This window comes from Eschrichtius robustus, chromosome 16 (assembly GCF_028021215.1).
Source record: "Eschrichtius robustus isolate mEscRob2 chromosome 16, mEscRob2.pri, whole genome shotgun sequence".
NCBI classification, from domain to species: Eukaryota; Metazoa; Chordata; class Mammalia; order Artiodactyla; family Eschrichtiidae; genus Eschrichtius; species Eschrichtius robustus.
Window position 1 is genome coordinate 26,640,350 of NC_090839.1, and position 21,197 is coordinate 26,661,546.

General features: G+C 44.8%; 1 protein-coding gene across 1 annotated transcript; it reads left to right on the forward strand.

Moving 5' to 3' along the window:
- The first annotated feature begins 1,049 nt into the window (after positions 1 to 1,049).
- On the forward strand, positions 1,050 to 20,858 carry COMMD7 (COMM domain containing 7). Its single transcript, XM_068524558.1, has 9 exons — positions 1,050 to 1,212; positions 7,998 to 8,051; positions 8,151 to 8,253; positions 17,329 to 17,385; positions 17,467 to 17,504; positions 17,967 to 18,057; positions 18,374 to 18,423; positions 18,817 to 18,865; positions 19,409 to 20,858. Exons 1-9 carry the CDS (start codon positions 1,129 to 1,131, stop codon positions 19,483 to 19,485), a joined length of 603 nt encoding a protein of 200 aa, XP_068380659.1. The 5' UTR covers positions 1,050 to 1,128; the 3' UTR covers positions 19,486 to 20,858.
- The last annotated feature ends 339 nt before the right edge of the window (positions 20,859 to 21,197 follow it).

Sequence of the window (21,197 nt, forward strand, 5' to 3'; positions counted from 1 at the left end):
ATTTTTAGGAAAGGGTAGAGAAAAAAGCCTGGTGGAGAAAGCCAGCCAATCCTCCCCACACTCCCCCACCCCGGGTATCTAGGAACCCTCTCCCTACCCTCAAGGCTGGGCTCAGGGGTAGGTGAAGGTGCTTTGGGGCTTGCAGGGCTCAGGTCTTAGATTCCAAGGAGCATGTCTTGGTTTTCTCATCTGTCCAGTGGGGATCAGGGTAATTAATACTTATCTCGGGCTGCAAGGGGTCCTTGGGAAGAGAGCATGGGGGTTAAAATGTTTCAGGGGCTGCAGTGATTATCACTGTCTCAATAATCTCCCCCACCAACCTGACCACCTTCCTGCCTGGCACTACCACAGTCCTTGCACTTCTTTGGGTCAGTGTTTCCTCCACTCCAGAGTTTCTCCAAATGTGGTCTTTGGGAAGTCGTTGGAAATGCAAAATTCTCAGGTTCTATCCCAGGCTTTTCTAATCAGAAACTCTGGGGGTGGGGCCCAGCAATTGGCATGCCCTCCAGATGATGCTGGTGCAAGCCCAAGTTTGAGCTTTCATTGCTCTGCTCTGACCCAAGCTCTCCCAGAGACACTTGGCCCGCCTGTTCACTTTTCTATCCCCAGTGCCTGGCATCTAAGAGGCATGCCCTAAATGTCTTCTGATGCATAGTAACGATGTTAATGATAGCAGCTAGCCCTTGGTTGAGGACCTCCAGTGTGCCAGGCTATCTTCTAAACATTTTAAGAGGGTGAGTGCATTTAAGGCGCCATCCCCGGGATCATTTTACGGATAGTGAAGCAGGTTCCGAGAGGCCACGCTCTGAGCCCAAGGGGAGATCACGCAGCGAATCCCGTGTTTCACCGCTGTGCTGCTCAGCGCCCTGGACTGGACACAGCGGTCGTGGGTATCCAGGGCTCCGCGAGGGCACCCCTGCCCCGCCCCACACGGGGTCCGCGCGCGTCAGCGGCTCGGTGAGGGCGCACCCGGAACCGGTCCGAAAGGAGCGCGGCGGCGGCGGCGGCGGCGGCGGCGGCGGCCCGTGGCGAAAGTGCGGCTGCGGAAGCGCGGCGAGGCTGGCGGCGCGAAGCAGGAAGTCCGGGGAGGCGCGGGAGCTGGGGGGTCTGCGGCGCCGAGCGGACGCCATGGGCCGCCTGCACTGCACGCAGGACCCCGTGCCCGAGGCCGTGGGCGGCGACATGCAGCAGCTGAACCAGCTGGACGCACAGGTGGGCCGGGCGACCGCGACGCGGGATCCGGGGGGGGGCCCGGGGCCCCGGAGGGGATGGCGGTTTAGGCCGCGGCCGCCCGCTGTGCGTTGTGGCCGTAGGGGGGGGATTCGGGGAGGGGCTGAGGAGAATTGGGGTCTCAGGCCAGTTTTGAGGGCCGAAGGATCTCGGGAGGCCTAAGGCCAGGCTGAGGGATCCCAGGGGGATCTCGGGGACCCAGAAATGGGACTGGGGGACTTCTGGGGGTCCTGGAACCAGGAGAGTTTGCAGGGTCCCGGAAGCGGGGCTGAGGGGAGTCTTGATGAGGCCGAAGGGAGTTGGGAGAACTGAAGTAACAGACTAAGGGCCTTGGGAGGCTGATGGAATTTGGGGAGCCGTGGAATTTGGTGGGCCAGGCGAGGGACTGAGACATTTTGTAGGAAGGCCGGGGGTCTTGGGGAGACTGAGGAGGGTCTCAGCATCTCGAGGGGGCTGAAGGAGCCTGGAGTGGGGGCAGGTCATCAGGGGGTGGGATGTGTGTAGGTAATGGCCAGGCCAGAATGGCTCTGTGGGCAAGCGATGACATCTTGTCCTCGCCACTCCCATCCCCCCCAATTAAGGGAGATACTGGTAGTCCCCAAGGAAAGAAACCATGTACCCTACACAGTAGAGGGCGGGTCCCTGATGGTAGTGGAGCTGGCAAAGGCTTTTTCAGGCTGCAGGTGCCAACCAGTCAACCTTGAAGTCTTCCTGCTCCTGTGCTGGTTGGGATGCCCCTTTCATACCACTAAGTCAGCAAAATTAAGCAAGTTAAAATGTCACTTCTCACCATCACAGCAAAGGTGCATTTATTTCCCCCACTGGGTTGTAACTTCCCAGGAGGTTGGGCCCCTCTCTTTCATCTCAACATCCTCACAACTTATTGTTTTCTCAGGAAGTAACACTAATTGTAATGCCAGTCATGTTCTACGGCTTCAGTGTCCAAGAAAAATGAACTGCAAGCCTCAGGTCTACTTTTACATTTCCTAGTAGCCACATTTAAAAATTAAGAAGAAACAGGAAATGAATTTAATGTGTTTTCTGTAATCCACTATATCAGAATATTATCATTTCAATGTGTAACCCACATAAAATATATCAGTGAGATATTTCACTTTTTGGTACTTAGGTTTCTGATTCTAGTGTGTATTTTAAAGCACATCTGAAATTAGATTAGCCTTTTTCAAGTGCTCAGTAGCCACACATGGCTAGCGGCCACTGTATTGCACAGCCCAGTTCTAAGTGCTTTTATGTGTATTAAGTCACCGAGTTCTTGCAACCACCCTAGGAGTCAGGTACTATTACCATTCCCATTTCACAGATGAGAAAAATGGTTCAGGGAAATAAATTGACCTGTTTAAGGGCAGGCAACCAGGAAGTGGTGGAGCCAGGAATTCAGGACCGGACACCTGACTTCAGATCCTGGGGAATTAAACACACTAGAATAGAGCTTTGTAGGTGGTCTCCCCAATCAGGTAGCTTAGCTTTTACTTGTTTATGTATTGGGGCTTTCTGAAAGACTTCCATTGGGAGAATAAAAAAGATTCTGCTGCTAAAAAACTTTTTTTAAAGCTCCTGGATTGTATGATCTCTAAGGTTACCTCCAACTTGGTATTCCAAAGATAATCCACCTCCTTTAAGATCAGAGCTGGACTCATTTTCTAACCTTGAAACGCACTTTAAACCTTTACCTTTGTTTTTAATACAGAAAGCATTTTCTTGATTAGCAACTTATCAGAGTCCTTTGGGCCATTTTTCCCCCTTTTCTTGGGTGATCAAACTTCTCTGAGTAGCCACTCTGTTAGCTGAACTTACCTTGAAGTCTGAGGCCCAGGCCTCAAGGAGAAAAAGAATCATTGTATTAATGTTGGCATCACCATTTATTGCTTATTCGGTGGGTATTTATCTGAATGCCTACTATGCACCAAATAGTCACTAAACCCAGTGAGATTTACAAAGGCTTGATGAATGAGGCCTCTTGTGCTGGGGCAGTTGTGATCTGCTGGGGCAGGTCAGAAAATGGAGACACGGTACAGCACCGAGTGGATCTGCATGTGCTCCCTGATGCCGTGGACAGTCCTAGGTAACGTGGAGCCTTGAGAGTAGGTAGGATTAAAAAATCATCATTTTTAGAGTGGTTATGAGAGGATATTCAGATTCAGAAAAATATAAAGAAGAAAACAAATGGTCTACAGTCTCTCACCTAGCAACACACACAGAAAATTCAGACAGTATTCAAAGGTATAAAATTAAAATAAAAACACCTATTTCTCTTGTCTCCAGAAATCATCATTTTGATAGTTTCTCATGTATCTTTATAGAAAAAAAAAGTCTGCAATCTGCCATCATATGTATGGGTATCCTTTAAAAACTTTTTTTTTTACACAAAAGGGAGTGTGATAAAAAAAAAAAAAGGGAGTGTGATATTCCTTGAAACAGATCTAACATAATTTAACCAGTCCCCTATTAATAGACACTTAAGTTGCTTTCAGTGTTTTATTTTTAAGAACAATGCTGTCAACAAACTGTGTGTGTCTGGGTTTACTTTCTAGAACATCTCTGAAGGGTATACTTCTTGCAGTGGAATTACTAGGTCAAAGGGTCTGATTGTTTAAAAAAGTAGATACGGATTTTGCTAAGTTACAGTCCAGAAAGGTTGCCCCAGTTTATCTTCTCAACAGTGTGCAAGCATGTCTGTTACTTTCACCAACACTGGTGTCATCAGACTATTAGTTTGAAGATCTGATAAGTGAAAACTTGGTATTTCCTTGTTTTGCTGATTTGCATTTCTCATCTGGAATGATCTTGAGCATCTTTTCATATGTTTAACTGCTAAGAATAGTTAAGATTTTGATTTCATGGATATTCATGAGCAGGTGAGCATTCCAGGGAGAGACAGCTATGCAGGTACAAAGGCAAAGAATGGGGAAGGTGTTTAGGGAAGATTTATTCAACAAATACTTACTGTGCACTTACAATAATTAAGGTGCAGTTGACCATACAAAGCTGGAGGAGGAACCTTCTCTGTTAAGACAGGTTTGTGTTCCTTATCAAGATTGAAAATTCTAAGTGCCCCCAGGTGAGGTTCTAAGAGGGAGCCTCAGAACTTAAGAATCTGGGTAGGTCCCTTTCTTGTTGGGAGTGTCCTGGTATCTTGGCAGGGCTTTGAAGGATAAGGAGGTTTTGGAAGAGTGGAGATAGGGATGGGGGTCGGTAACAGCCTACAGACCACAGTAGCTTGAGGTCCCTCTTGAGAGGAGAGGCAAGGATGAGACCACACAAGGAGCCCGAGCCTGAGTGCTAAGCTGAGGCCTGGAAATGGAAAAGCAGCTGGAGGCCTTCTCAGTCGCCCCAGTTTTTAAAAGGCCCCGGGTGGCATAGGAAACAAGGTTGGCCAAAGATCTGACAGTTCCACAGATCTGCAGCAAAAAAAAAAAAATTAAAGAAACAGGAAAACGCACAGTTTGAGGACACATTCTCAAGCCAGTCTTGACTGTTCTTGTTTTCACTGTATCAGCATTTGGGCAAGGCTGATACCCAATATCACAAATACTGCAGAAAAACAGCCCCTGGACCAGCATTGGTTAAAGTGTTCCCATGGAATATCCATGAAGTTTTGAGAAAGCAGACACCTCTATGCCATTGGGTGGTGGGAGTGTAAATCCGTGCAACTTCTTTGCAAGGCAGTTTGGCACTATTTTCTCAGAATTTAAAATGCATGTATCTTAGAGAATAAGCTAGGGGGGAGGGGCAAGATAGGGGTAGGGGATTAAGAGGTACAAACTATTATGTAAAAAATAAATAAGCTATAAAGGGCTTCCTTGGTGGCGCGGTGGTTAAGAATCTGCCTGCCAGTGCAAGGGACACGGGTTCGAGCCCTGGCCCGGGAAGATCCCACATGCCGCGGAGCAACTAAGCCCGTGCGCCACAACTACTGAGCCTGAGCTCTAGAGCCCGCAAGCCACAACTACTGAGCCCACATGCCACAACTACTGAAGCTTGCGCGCCTAGAGCCTGTGCTCTGCAACAAGAGAAGCCACGACAATGAGAAGCCCGTGCACTGCAACAAAGAGTAACCTCCGCTCACCACAACTAGAGAAAGGCTGCACACAGCAATGAAGACCCAACACAGCCAAAAATAAAAATAAATAAATAAATAAATAAATAAATAAATAAGCTATAAGGATATATTGTACAACACAGGGAATATAGCCAATATTTTATAAAAAACTATAAATGGAATATAACCTTTAAAAATTATGAATTACTGTGTTGTACACCTGAAACTTATATAATATTGTACTTGAACTACACCTCAACATAAAAAATGCATATATCCTTTGACCTAGGATGCATTTTAAGAATATTTCTTTTTTTTTTTTACCACACCGCGAGGTTTGTAGGATCTTAGTTTCCTGACCAGGGATTGAAGCCGGGCCCTCGGCAGTGAAAGCTCAGAGTCCTAACCGCTGGCCCTCCTGGGAATTCCCGAGAATATATCTTATAGACATACGTGTCACAAAGAAATATGTGGGAGGATATTCATTGCAGCATCGTTTACATAACACCAACAAACACACCCATTAATGTTCATTTCTAGGGAACTAAATTATGCTAAGTCTTTGCCAGTTGAATGTCATAAAGTTGTTAAAAGAACTGGGTAGATTTATATCTGCTGACATGATTGATCTTTAAGATGTAATTGAGTGAAAAAAAGGTGAGGTGCAGAGAGTGGGTTCTGTATGATCCCATTTGTATTTAAAAGAAATTAAATGAAAATAAAATGATGGGAGGGCCCCAGAGGTGTTAGCAGTAACTACCCTGGGGAGTGGGAGTAAGGTGGGAGGGGCCAGGGAGGGAGCAAGATATTTTATTTTATTTTATTTTATTATTTTTTTAAACATCTTTATTGGAGTATAATTGCTTTACAATGGTGTTAGTTTCTGCTTTATAACAAAGTGAATCAGTTATACATATACACATGTTCCCATATCTCTTCCCTCTTGCATCTCCCTCCCTCCCACCCTCCCTATCCCACCGCTCTAGGTGGTCACAAAGCACCGAACTAATCTCCCTGTGCTATGCGGTTGCTTCCCACTAGCTATCTATTTTACGTTTGGTAGTGTATATATGTCCATGCCACTCTCTCACTTTGTCAACATTTTATTTTATATTCTTTTATGTTAGCTGGGTCTTTTTAAAACCTTCTGCATATATTACTTTTATATTTTCAAACACTAGTTTTATATTTTAAAATAGAATACATTTTAGAATAAAATAATACAGAGCCTTGCCAGGGGTTTGCGTGGAGTTTAGTGTCATGGGAAAAAGGGCAGATGCATTTGACAGTCATATTACACGTATAGCTTTGGGGGCTCTGAGCTGAAGTATCTGTAATCTTTTTTGTTTAAATGTTATATTGCTTCAGGAAGGTGGCTCTATTGGCATAGTGACTTTAATTGTAGCTGTGGTAATTGCTACTGTTTGTTTAGCCTCTAGCCTGGCACTGTACTGGAGGCTTTGCATGTGCCAATTAGTACTGTTCTGGAAGCTACGTATTATTACCTTTGTTTTCCCAATGGGGACTGAATCACAGTGAGGCTGAGTGACTTGCCCAGGGTCACATGGGTGGTCAGCAGAACAGTGATTCACATCTGGATCTTTCAAACTCTTGTGTGTTGATTTTCCCTACTATGCCACACACACTGTGTCCATTGGGAGGGAACATGGGAAAGTAATGACATGTGTCTCAGTCTGCTTGGGCTGCTGTAACAAAATACCACAGACTGGGCGGCTTGAACAGCAGAGATTTATTTCTCACAGTTCTGGAGGCTGGTGATTCCAAGATCAGGGTGCCACCAGATTCAGTTCCTGGTGAGAGCTCTCTTCCTGGCTTATTTTGTAACTGGAAGTTTGTACCTCTTAATCCCCTTAGCCCACTTCATACCCCACCCCTCTCCCCTCTGTATCTGTGAGTCTGTTTTTGTTTTGTTTGTTTGTTTGTTTTTAAATTAATAGCTACTTTATTTATTTATTTATTTATTTATTTATTTAGCTGTGTTGGGTCTTCGTTTCGTGCGAGGGCTTTCTCTAGTTGTGGCAAGCGGGGGCCACTTTTCATCGTGGTGCGGGGGCCACTCTTCATCGCAGTGCGCGGGCCTCTCACTATCGCGGCCCCTCCCGTTGCGGGGCACAGGCTCCAGACGCGCAGGCTCAGCAGTTGTGGCTCACGGGCCCAGTTGCTCCATGGCATGTGGGATCTTCCCAGACCAGGGCTCGAACCCGTGTCCCCTGCATTAGCAGGCAGATTCTCAACCACTGCGCCACCAGGGAAGCCCCTGTTTTGTTTGTTTTGTTTTTCAGATTCCACATATAAGTGAGATCATATGGTATTTGTCTTTCTGTGACTTATTTCACTTAGCATAATACCTTCTACATCCATCCATGTTGTTGCCAATGGCAAGATTTCATTCTTTTTATGGCTGAGTAATATTCCATTGTATATACGTACCACATCTTCCTTATCCATTCATCTGTTGATGGACGCTTAGGTTGCTTGCGCATCTCGGCTGTTGTAAATAGTGCTGCAATGAACATTGGTGTGCTTACATATTTTCAAATTATGAATGTCTGTAACTTTAAGATGCTCAAAACAGGTATCAACATCTGTGTGTTCCTCTTCTCTCTTAAGGGGCTGTAGTAGGATGGGATGTGGGAACACTGACCCAGGAGTAGAATTTTACTGATGTTCTGTGTTCTCTTCACAGAAGTTCTCAGCCCTGACGGAAGTACTCTTCCACTTCCTAACTGAGCCAAAAGAGGTAAAGTATCTTGTGATAAGGAGCGTTCCCGAGTGTGGGCCTACAGTCCTGAGATGCTTAGAAAGTGAAGCCCTGGTTTGTGCTGTCCCCTCTCTGCAGGTGGAAAGGTTTCTGGCTCAGCTCTCTGAATTTGCCGCCACCAACCAGATCAGTCTCGGTCCCCTCAGAAGCATCGTGAAGAGCCTCCTCCTGGTTCCAAATGGTGAGTAGCCTCTCCCGGCAGCCAAGGCCAGAGACATTACTTGAACATTCCCTCAATCCACCGAGTTGGCAAGTGTGCTCTGGGCACTGAGCCAGAGCGTTTGGTAGTGAACCAGACATGGGCGGGACTGCAGTCTAGGAAGGGAAGCCAGGTAAACAGATAGCCATGGGAGAGTATAATTGTGGTCTACGTCGCAGCTTCCGTGCCCAGACTTATCTGGTCCTCTACGTGATAGGTGCAGAGACTGAGAGTAAGAATTTAGAAACTTTTATGACAATTTGATGAAGTCTCTTGAGTCTGTTAATTTTTTTAAATGGGGCTTTTTTTTTAACTGTGGTAAAATAATACATAAACATGTAATTGACCATTGTAACCATTTGGGGCTTATATTTTGTATGTGTTTTTTCATTTCATAGTTCTAGGGATTAATTTTCATTGTATTTTACAAAAATATCAGTCCATGATGGATTGAAAAATTTAAAAGATAGGTCTTTTGCTGCAGATAGTTTGAGAAGCAGGGTTTGCCTTAGAGCAATCAGAGAAAGTTTCTAGCCAGAAGGGAGGTGATCACAAAGGTTGAGCTGTAGGGCTGTCTGTCGTAGCACTGTTAATGACAGAGAAAAATTAGAAGCAATCAAATTACCCAGCAGCTGGAAATCGGTGTAACGAGTTGTGGTCCATTTTTAGAGGGGAGTATCACGGTGGTCAAGAATTCAGTTTGAGTTAGTAGGACCTGGGTGTGAGTCTGGCCCTTGATAAGTAGTGTGACTTTGGCTAAGTACCTGATCTCTTTCAACCCCTAGCAACAACCGTCCCCCAGCAGTTGTTCCCCTCCATCTAAGCTTGTTTTTGGTGTGTGCATGGAGTTGTTTTGAAGATTAATTTAGATAATGTAAATAAAATGCTTAGCACAGTACCTCAGCAAAAGGTTGTTCTTATTTTTCAAGTTATGTAGTAATTTAAAAAGATGCTGTTGAGGAAAATGTAATGATATGGAAAACCTTTCACAGTATTCTGTTTAATACTGTCTGCCACTGTCCTATTTTTGTGTAAAAAAAAAATGTTAACTGTGGCTCTATCTGGGTAGTAGGACTGCAGGTTGTTTTAATTGTTTATTTTTAGCTATGTTTTGTCTAAAAAGTTGCAAGAATTAATTTGGCAATCTAATTAAAAGTTAATTTTATTTAAAGAGAGACATGACATTTGAGCCCAGTCTTAAGGAATGAATAAATGTCAACCGGGCTGAGAGGAAGTAAAACAGCATCCCCAGTTGGCATATTTTAAAAATCAGTAATAAGCTGATCTTCCCAAGATCTCAGCACAAAGGTGCATTAAAAGTTGGGTGCTTGATTTGTTTGTTCCTGTCGGGCCTTCTGTTATATCTTAGTGCAGATCCTTTCCTTTGCCGTGTCTTGTGCTCCTAAGGTTCAGGCGGTGTGAATCAGAACATCCCTGAGGTTTCCAGCTGTGAAATTTTATGATCCTCTGTTTGTGCAGTTCTTGCATTCTTTGCCCTCATGGCAGGTTAAAGCATGAGAACAAGGCTGGATGGGAACTTGCAGTCTTTTTAACACAGGAGTAAATTTTCATTATAAACTTAAAACTGCAGAGCTCTGGAGAGTCAAAGGGAAAATCCCCGTTTACTCTCATCCCACTCTTGTCTCTAGGAATAATCACAGTATAATTTTGGTGTATATCCTTTTTTTTTTTTTTTTAAATTTTATTTATTTATTTTTGTCTGCATTGGGTCTTTGTTGCTGTGCGCAGGCTTCCTCTAGTTGCAGCGAGCGGGGGCTACTTTTCGTTGCGGTGCGCGGGCTTCTCATTGCGGTGGCTTCTCTTGTTGTGGAGCATGGGTTCTAGGCACGTGGGCTTCAGTAGTTATGGCATGCAGGCTCAGTAGTTGTGGCTCGCAGGCTCTAGAGTGCAGGCTCAGTAGTTGTGGTGCACGGGCTTAGCCGCTCTGAACCATGTAGGATCTTCCTGGACCAGAGCTCAAACCCGTGACCCCTGCATTGGCAGGTAGATTCTTAACCACTGTGCCACCAGGGAAGTCCAATGTATATCCTTTTATATTTTTATATACACTGGTAGACATACACGTATGCATTCATGTAGTTTTGTTTTTCACAAATGGTAATAAACCATAGAATTGCTCTGCGGCTTGCATTTTTTCATACCTAGTACATCGTGGAGATCTCTCCACATCAACTTCATTCTTCTGATGACTGCGGTGTACCTTGGACTGAATATATCTTCTTCTAGTTAATCCATTTCCTGTTGCTGGACATTTTAGTTCTGACTCTTCACTCTTAGAAACAATATTGCAGTGAACGTCCTTAGGAAATCTATGTTCTCAACTTACATGAGCATTTCGTAGGACAGGTGCCCAGAGTGCAGAACCAGGAGTACTTATTCTCTCTATTCTCATTGCCTAGCCTACACCTGTGGGAATGGGGAAACCGGTGAGCTGTTGAGGATACTGGTTTTTCAGGAGATCTCTGTCTGGTGTCCCTGCCTCCATTCTTTGCTGTCCTTCTCATCTCTGCTCCCCACCACATTCCATCCTGCCAGACTGCCTTAATCCCTCCTAATCCTTGCACTCCAGCCTCTGTTCTACCTCTTTCAGAAAGTCTTCCCAAACCATTTCAGTCCACGGTGACCTCCCCTTCCTCTCAACAACCGAGATAGGTTCTTTTATCTGCAGGTCTCGTTTTGGACTGTAATCATTTTGTTTTCTGTTGATCATGCTGTTTTGTGTGTGTCTATCTCGTGGCCCTAACCTAACAGACAGTTCTTTGAAGTCAGGGGCAGGTCTGTACTACTTTCCTAAGCCACAGTCACAAGTAAAGTGAAGACATAGAGCAGGAGCTTTTAGTACATTCTAGGTGAGTTGAGCTGAACTTGGGAGACCCTGTGATCCTCCCAGGGGATGCTGGGTGTATATTCTTCAAGCAGGATTGATTATCAGTGTTTGTAGCAGACTGCTTTCTATAGATGCAGAGAACACTGAGGTATGCTGAGTTCCAGGGATGGGCTTTGCAAGCTCACTTGGATTTGAGTCTTGGTCATATCACCTAATGTATTTGGCCTTGGACAAATCAGCCTCTTGGCGCCTCAGTTTCTCATCTGAAAAACGGAATAATGAGAGCAGTTTATGGTGTTGGCATTAGGAATAAATGAGTTAGTACAGTGCTTGCTGAACTTCAACATTATTTATTGATTGTTCAGTTAATTTCAGTCCTTTGCCTCGATATCAGATCATCAGGTAAAACGTTCCTTCCTTCATCTAATGGAGAGGATCTGAATTCACCTCTTGACTGTATAATGCCCCAAAGCTTTTCAAGCTTTTCAAGTTCTAGAATCGAAGTCTCAGGTTTGCTGTACTTCTCAGTAGCTCTCAAGAATTTGTTTTACTCTTCTTTTTGTTCTCATGCAGTCTGACTTTTCTCTTCCTGCAGAGTTTTTCTGCTTGAATTCTCCATTTCTTCCAGAGCATCTCCTAAGCATCTGAGGTAGCTTGTAAGTCTCTTGGCCTCTTCCTCATCCCTTGGCCTGATGTGCCATTTTCTTTTCCTTTTTTTTTTTTTTTTTCTGCACTGCACGCTTGTGGGATTTTAGTTCCCCAACCACAGATTGAACCCGGGCCCTCGGCAGTGAGAGCATGGAGCCCTAACCACTGGACCACCAGGGAATTCCCAATGTGCCATTTTCTTTTCAGTCCCAAAGGCTGCCATCCCAGAACAAGTTCTTGGCCCTTCATGCCTTGTTACGGCAGCAGCATCTCTGCTTCTGTTCTCCCGTCCCAGCTTCCAGTTTGCCCTGGAGTGTAGTACAACTTGGACCCTTGGATCCTGTTGCTCCTCTCAACTGTTTTATTTTGCATAATAAATTCTGTAGTCCTTAACTTGGCATTCAAGGCCTTCCCCAAGCTAGTCTGAAGTGTAAGCCCCTCATTCTCTTCCCCTTCCCTCATCCTGGTCCTGCTTGTACAGTAAGACCTCATTGTAGAAGTGCAGCTTGTTAGAGCTGAAAGGACCTGGAAAACTCTCCAGATCAGTCTTCCCCAGATTGGTGTTTTCATCCAGAAGAGACTTCAGTGGCCAGACAGGGTCATAAAATACTGTCCCCTCACCCCCCAGCCTTGGAATCTTGGAGATTCACACACACATTAACATATCTCAGGCTCTGAAAAGTCCTGCAGTAAAGCAACCTGCTTAACCAGTATCTGTAAAACAGTTAACCATGGACCTCTTCTTTTTTTGGAGGGGGGGAGGGGGGCAGGGGGAGGGTCAAGTAAAAGCTTTGTAAAATGCTGATCTAGTCTGATCTTTGTCTTGGAGATAAAGAAACAGAGCCCTAGAGAGGGGAAGTGACTTACTTAAGATCTTACAGTGGAAAAGCTGCTGCTAGAACCTCCCTTGATTAGCTCAAAGCTTGTGGGGTTTTTGGTTTGGGGTTTTTTTTTTTTTTTTTTTTTAGTGTTTTTCTTTTACTACTTAGTATGTAATTCTTAAAAGCACCTGAGATCAACCTTTATCATCCCATGGACGAATTGCTTCATCTGTGCCCCACTAATTCTCCTCATTGCTCTCCAAACTGGACTATTTTTAAACAAATCTCAGATATCATATCGTTTCATTCAGTTCATTCAATTCCTAGTTATGTATCTCTAAAAGATAAAGGACTTTTTCCCCCTTATCAAGTCGCTATGCAATTATCATATCTAAAATTAAAATATGCAGTCAGTGTTCAGACTTCCCCATTGTCTCATACATTTTGTTTGTAAGTGGCGTTCTCATCAGGATCCCGAGAGGGCCCCCACCTTGCATTCGGTTCCTAGGTGGCCCTTGTGTGCTCACTTGTCACTGTGGCTCCTTCACAGCTCTGGGACCTTGAGCCAAGTCACTTAGCCAAATCACTCTGAGAATCAGTTTCTTCAGGAATAAAATGGAGCTAATACTAGTAGCTCATACATTGTTGCAAGAATGGAGAAAGATGGCAGTCTAGTGGTTAGGACTCGCACTTTCACTTCCGGGGCCAGGTTCAGTCCTTGGTCGGGGAACTAAGATCCCATAAGCTGTGTGGCGCAGCCAAAAAAAATTAAAAGAAAATAATTTTAAAATAAAAATTAAAAAAAAACATTTCTTCCCAAAAAATGGAGAAAGATAAATGTAAAGCGCTTGCTTCAATAATGAGTGGTAGCTACACTGCCGCTGGTGTGATGATTGATTGTCAGTATCATCATGAGTTGTCTCCTAGAAAAGATTACAGATAACTTCACAGTAGGGCCGTAATTTAAGTGGTTTTTACTTTAATACATTGCAAGATATCTGGCCCTTGTGGGTACTCAGTAACTGGTTGTTTTTTAAGAAAAGGTGATAACTCCCTTTCCCCACTCCCAAAGGAGTCTGTCTGGCTGGGCCAAAAAAGGAGTAATCAGCACTGAACAATAGTCACAAATGGTATTTAATCAAATGTTGAACTAAGTCCCCCAGGGTTCCTGACCTTACCCTGCTCTGTTACTTTTCTCTGTGGCACTTTTCAATAATACTCTGTATGGCTTTACCTACTTGTTACATTATTGTTTTGGTCTTTCTCCTCCCAAAAGATTGTGAGCCTCAGGAGAACAGAGATTGTTGCCTGTTGAGTTCATTGATGTATTCCAGGGTCCAGCACAGTGCTGGCACATAGTGGGTGCTCAGTACATCTGTGTACAGTGACCATGACTTCTGTTTCCCCGTGAACCTCGCAGGGGTGGATTCAGCTGGTCAGCCTTGAGGGTCAGTAATGACTGAATGAATGGGGCTCACGGTGCTCTCCCATCTGCTTCCTCCTCCAGGGCTCTTCACCAAGGCTTAGTTCTGTTGCTTGGGCTTCCCTTATTATACTGAATAAACTTACATAGATTTTGGCTGGAAGAATAATGTTTGCTAATTTTCCAACTGTTTCCTGAAACCCTCACCATCACATACACCTCTGTCTTGTCACCCGTCCTGTTTGATGGCAATGGGGGTTTGCCTAAGGCAGCTGTTCCTGTGAAAAGTGGAGCTCAAGGACTTTATAAACCATCCCAGATGGTTATCTGTGTTTAAAGGACATTCTTAGATTTCCCCTAGTGACATGTTCTGGTGACTCCAGCCCTGGAGTTCAGAGTTTTCTATCTGACATAGGGTCAAGGCTGCAGGCCTGTCTTGTGCTTAGGACAAAGGAATCACCAAAGGAAAAAGCTGAAAAAGAAGCCAAGGGCTTGAGGCCTAGCACAATGCAAATATATATATACATATGCATATTTCCAAAGTGTGGCTCCTGCCTGCCCCAGGTAATGAGGTGACAGCAGGACGGAGAGCTTGCTCTGGCGCCTGCAGCTTGGTAGCCTCTGTTGTCAGTCACTGTCAAGGCGTGGCCTGGTACCGCCTCCCCGACAGCATTTCAGAATGACCTGGAGTGGAAAGAGCCTGGGTTTGGGGACCCTCTGGCCTGTAAGCGACTTTCTCTGCCACTTGCCAGCTGTTGTGGCCCTGAGCAATTCATTTAATTTTTTTTTCTTGGGGTGGGGGGCATTTTTTTTTAATTATAGAAAGTACAAGAAGGAAAACAAAAATGGCTCACAATTTTACTATCTTCACATAAAAAAACCAATGTGCAGCTAGAACATTTTTAAATGACACAAAGAAAAACAAAGTCCCACCCAGTCCCTTTCCCAAAAGATATCCACTCTTAAGTTTTTTGTGGATATGTTCAGAAAAAATATGCCTTTCATCTGTCTACTTAGCTATAAGATAAGGATATAATTAAAGCTAGAAATAAGAATAGATAATATATACTTCTTTATTTATGCAAAAGGAATTACACTGTGCAGACTGTTCTTACCTTTCCTTTTCTTCTTTTAATTATATTTTGCAAATAGGCACATCAAGAGCTACCTTATTCTTTTTAAAGGTTGCATAGTATTCCATTGTATGGATTCTTTCATTCAGTATGTGTTATATTGAGTGCCAACCAATGAACAGTGCCAGGCACTTTTTTAGGAGCTTGGGACACAGCAGTAGGCAAAATGGACCAAGTCCTTTTTCTCATCAAACTGACATTTTAGTGGGAAAATTGACAATAAATATGTAACATAAAGTTGAGTAGTTATAAATGCGATGTAGAAAAGTACACTTGAAGAGTGGTCAGGGATCCTTTCAGAGGAGGTGTGATTCAAGTAGATTCCAGAATGAAGTGAGGGAATGAGCATGTGCGGATTTGAGGAAGTGTGTTCCCAGCAGAGGGAACTGCAAGGGCAAATGCCTGGAGGTAGGACCCTGCCTAGCAAATTACAGGAAGAGCTAAGCGAGGGAGAGAGCATAGGGTTCTAAAGAAGGCCAGATCCTGCTGGGCATCGTGAGAGCTTTGGATTTTACTATGAGTGAAACAGGAGCTATTAGAGGGTTTTGAGCAGAGGAGAGACGTGGTCTGACTTAAGTTTTAACAAAATCACCTCGGCGCCCAGGCGGTTGTGTGGATGCACCAAAACCAACGTACTGTTCCTGACATTTCATCTCTCCTGCCCACATTGCTGAAGAGCTGCCCACGTAGATCTCAGTGTATTTGGGGGGCATAGCTGCAGGTGAGTTCTTGGCAGTGCAGTCGTTGACTATGGATTTGCCAAATCTTCTCCCCCAAAAGCTTAATCATTCTGATCTTTAATTTCCTGGTAAATTAAAAGTTACAATAATAATCTCCACTTCAGAGTATTTTGGGGTCATCAAACAGAATATTGGATTTGAACTGGATATAAACTAAGGAGCAGCACCCGTGGTAGCCAGGAGTTCTTTGGAGTGTCTGGAATGTAGCCGCCTTCTTGGAGAGCTTTTATGGCCAAGGTTTCCTGGGGTCTTGCCTTTTTTATTTCCCGGTGGTTTCCTTGCTCGGTCTGATTTTGCAGATAAAAGATTTCCTCCCTTTGTTGACATGGTTTATTTTGCAGGGGACAACAGCCTTTAGGATTGTTTTTCTGGAGTGCGATGGGGGTGGAGGCTCAGGTTTAGGGTGTTACTTCAGGGCCCTCCCTGGATGGTGGTGGATGTCTTCTTACTCTTTGATTAGTCATCTTCTGGAAGACTAAGAAGTGGAAAATTTTAAAGCCGCTGCCAAATCGTGACTCGAGGCTGTAGCCCGCAGGTTAAATGTTGAGAAGCCCGGATTGCTGGCAGCAGTTTGTTTTCAGGCACGGGAGCCTGCAAGCAGACAAAGCGGCTCCCACGGGGTGGGGGGTTCCCAGGGCTCCTGAGGGGAGGTCTTGATAGCCCCTCTGCAAGTGACTTGGGAACTGTAGAGGCCAAACTGCTTAGTCCACCTGGGTTTACTTCCTGAGGGCTGATCTACGGCAGGCTGGCCAGTATGTAGATGGGAACGGTGTATAATCTGCCCTGACCAGTGCTGTGGCCCCTGGGCCCATGTGGCAATTGAGCACTTGGAACGGCTAATGCAACTGAGGAACAGAATAGTACATTTTCTTTAATTTTAATTCATTAAAAGTTAAAGAGGGGAATTCCCTGGCGGTCCAGTGGTTAGGACTTAGCGCTTTCCATGCCGAGGGCCCAGGTTTCATCCCTGGTCGGGGAACCAAGATCCCTGCAAGCCTCGTGGTGCGGCCAAAAACAGAAAAATAAATAAATAAATAAAGAGCCACGTACGTTCCGTGGTTACGGATCACACGGTGCAGCTCCAGGCTGTTACCCCTGCACCCTGTCTGACCTTGAACAACCCCACTTGGCTCCAGGAGTCCGTGGCCTTATTTCCTCAGATCAAGTGCCCCATCCCCAAGTCCATACAGTCTTTTCTTTTGTCTCTGACTTCATCCATACTTTCTGGAGGGGCCAACACTTGTGTGGCACAAAAAAACCCCCAATATGTGCTGCCTCGTTCTTCCTGGTCTCGGGGGCTCCTTCCTCCCCGACTGGACTGAGTGGAGCTGAGTCTGCTCATTCCTGTTGTCGTCCCGGTCACTTAGGTTGTGCCCATTAAATACTTACTGCCAGCTGATTGATTGATTTGCCCTCTTTGACTGATTTCTCCCCTCCCTCCTAGGTGCCTTGAAGAAGAGTCTCACAACTGAGCAGGTCCGGGCTGATTTCATAACTCTGGGTAGGTGACCACCATGGCTGCTCAGGGTCACAGGCCCTGCAGCCCTTCACTGTGTTCATGTCTCCTTCTGTTCTCTTATAGGTCTCAGTGAGGAGAAAGCCACTTACTTTTCTGAAAAGGTATCATAATTCCTCCTAATCAAGGTTAATTAAGATCGCTTACATTTATTTCATGAAGAGAAACAAATGGAAAATGCTGACTAAGGAAAAAACATCAGTCATCATGTGCCATTTCCCAGCTTAATGTTTTTCATTTGGTTTCATGCAAATGACAGACATGCAGCTTTTAAACAGCACTATTCAGTGCATCTCTAATTTTTTCCCCCTGATTTGACTGAATATAAATGTCATACAGTTTTTGTTCCAATCTGGATTAAATCTGGGAATAAAAGAAAACATTTGTATAGTCTCCTGCCCCTCTTGACTCCCCCCAGCCCCCAGATCTGTGCACATAGGCTGAGCCCTTCGTTCTGCATGCTTCCCACTGTCTGTATAAAGACTAAACATGCTGTGTTGGGGGCGGGATGAAGAGGGGGGATTTTTCCCATTGTTAATGACTTTGGCTTTTTGCTTTTGTTCCAGTGGAAACAGAATGCTCCCACCCTTGCTCGATGGGCCATAGGTCAGACTCTGATGATTAACCAGCTTATAGATATGGAGTGGACATTTGGAGGTAACTAGTTAGAGCCAGTCCTGGGTCATTTGGGTGATGTAGGGTTGGGTGGCAGAGGCTTTCAGATGACTTTGCTGGGGAAGAGGTGTCCTTGGTCCCCCAAGACTGTTGGGTCCAGCACCTGCTTCTCTGTGTCGCTGTCCACATTCGGCAGCTCTTTCTATCCACGAGTCTCAATAAGTTCACTTCCTGAAAAGCACATTCTGCTGTCCTCATACTGGCCCCTACGTGGCTTCTGCTGTACAACTTGCAAGATTGGGGTCTTCAGAGTGAGTCCTCAACCAGTCACTTACTGGTTTTCTCTTTTGTGTCACAGTGACGTCTGGGAGCAGCGAACTGGAAAAAGTGGGAAGTATTTTTTTACAAGTAAGTCTTCTCCTGATCTCTGAAAATTGGGAGATTTTTGACTTGGTATTCAGTCTACATCGGGTTTCTTTAATATCCAGTTAAACGGATGTTCCACTGAAGTGCCTTGTATATCTCAGAGCAATGTGGTCAGTCAAAGATGTAGTCACTAACACGCTTACTTTCAGATTAATAGGATCTGGATATTGTTCTTGAAAGTCTGATTGTTCCTGTAATCGTGGAAATTGTTAGAAGTTTTGGTGGTGGATGATCCAGACTGCTGCCTAGTAACTCTCAAGTTAGATGCTGGATGCTTTGATGTTTACGTGACAGCTCAGGTTTCAGGAATTTCTTTGCCCTGTTGTCATCATTTTAATTTAAATGTTTTATTTCTCTTTTTCCTTTTTGAATCAGTTAAAGTTGGTGGTTAAGAAAGGAAATCAAACTGAAAATTTATACATAGGTGAGTCCAAATTCCCATTAGAGCCCTTTCCCTTTTTCCATGTTTTCTTCAGTCATTGGGCTTGTGAAGCCCACCACCAATCACTTTTCCAGAAAAAAAGTCATAACCAAGCTGTGGAGTCACCATTCTGCTGCCTTTGCTCTCATAAATAATAAGCCGTCAGCAGGTTGGAGACCCCACAGTTTGAAGACTTTTAGATCTTTTTGCAAAAGGGAAAGGGTGAGGTAGGAATGGCGAATATCGAAGAGCAAGAAGCTCTTGCTGTAGGAGCCACATCTACTGTCCTGAATGACCCCCTTTCATCCCTTTGTGCTGGGGAGTTAATGCCATTTTAAATCCCCCCCTTCCTTTTTTTTTTTTATGGAGCTGAGAACTTTCTATGTTCAAGGCTTCAGTTCTTTATTATGATCAATTACCTGTCAAGAACTGCTTAGAGGTACTAAACCAAAAAAGAAAAAGAAAGTCTCTGGGTGGAAATTCATTTTCTTGGATGATTCTGTGGAGTTGGAAACATTCACCTGAAGCTGCATTTTCTCTCCCCAGAATTAACCTTGCCTCAGTTCTACAGCTTCCTGCACGAGATGGAGCGAGTCAGAACCAGCATGGACTGTTTCAGCTGATTTCTGTCCCCCTGCATCTCCACCTCACACCCCCACCCGCCCCCTCCTCCTCCCCGGTGACTGCTCAGAGAGACCTCTCACTCCCAGGCCTGTGGCCGCTCCTTTGGGCCTGCTTGCCTCTTGGGAGCCCAGGTGCAAAGGTTTCTGAAAAACAAAGGATTAAGTACTTAAGGAGCCTGACAGGCTGGTCCTGAAGAGTCTTTGTTGAGGGACCCTCCATGACCTATCTCCCAGGTCACCGTTTAGATATTCAGAGAAAAGATTGCATCTCAGATGCAGGGGAGGAAATAAGTTGAGTCACCTCCCTTTCAAAGTTCCAGAGTAAACAAATGGTCTATCGCTCAAGATACGCACTGATGACCTTCCCCGCCAAAGAACAAGGGCTTGTTTATGGCTGAGGAAGAGGTGGACTCCGTGAATGACACACGGGGGAGCCCCCAGCGGAGTTTGTATGTTTGTGGTGGTGGTGCTTTGCTGATCAGTCTTTAGTGGACACCTGTGTAAGAATACATGCTGGGTCTGCTCTGAAAAAAACTAAGGCTTCACTTCAGGTTTTGCCCTGTTGTGTGTAATGAGGTGGGCCTTTTTTTTTTTTTTGAGGTGGGCCTTTTGAGGCTATTTCAGCTTGTTTTGGTTCAAGCTGACCTTCTCTGGTGGTTAGAAGAAGAATAAAAAAAGTTCTGAAGAACAGGTCTGCATCTGGTCGTCTCTATGCATGGATTAAAGAGTCACCTGCCTTGCAGAGAGCTAGTGCTCTTATCTTCAAAAATTATCTTCCTGATTTTGGTGAGGGCCCTGGGTCTTCAGTGAAATTCACCGTGGTCCAAAGTGGGAATTCGTAAGAGCAGTTCAGGGGAAACTCAGGTTAAAAACTTCATAAAAAGCGGAGTGGATGAATGCTTTGTGTTCAGATGACTTTAGTACCACCCTGGCACGTAAGTTCTCCTCCTACCTCTCCCCTTCCCCTCAGAAATTTTTAAAACTTTTGAGTAGATTATACATGCCCATGATTCAAAAAATACATTGTAGAGTAATTCCTTCTCCCGCCCCATTCCCCACTTACCTAGTTCCCCTCCCCAGAGGGAACACCTGTCATGAGTTTATTCTGTGTTCATGCATTTGCAAATACACAGGCACTGAGTTTGACTTTTCTTCCCACACAAATGGTAGCATACTGTACACACCGCGTCCTGCACCTCGCTTTTTCCCACTTAACTTGGAAATCATTGCACATCAGAACAGAGAGAGCAGCCTCATTTTTTATAACAAATGGATGATTTATTTAACCGCTTTCCTGCTGATGGGTGTTTGGGTTGTTTCCATTCTTCTTCTTCTTTTGTTTTTTTAATAAATTTATTTATTTTATTTATTTATTTTTGACTGCGTTGGGTCTTCGTTGCTGCGTGTGGGCTTTCTCTAGTTGCAGCAAGCGGGGGCTACTCTTTGTTGCGATGCGCGGCCTTCTCATTGCAGTGGCTGTTCTTTTTGCAGAGCACGGGCTCTAGGCGTGCGGGCTCAGTAGTTGTAGCTCGTGGGCTGTAGAGCACAGACGCACACGGGCTTAGTAGCTCTGCGGCACGTGGGATCTTCTTGGACCAGGGCTCGAACCATGTCCCCTGCATTGGCAGGTGGATTCTTAACCACTGCGCCACCAGGGAAGTCCCTCCATTCTTCTTTTCTTATGAACGATGCTGCAACTGAATTTTATATAT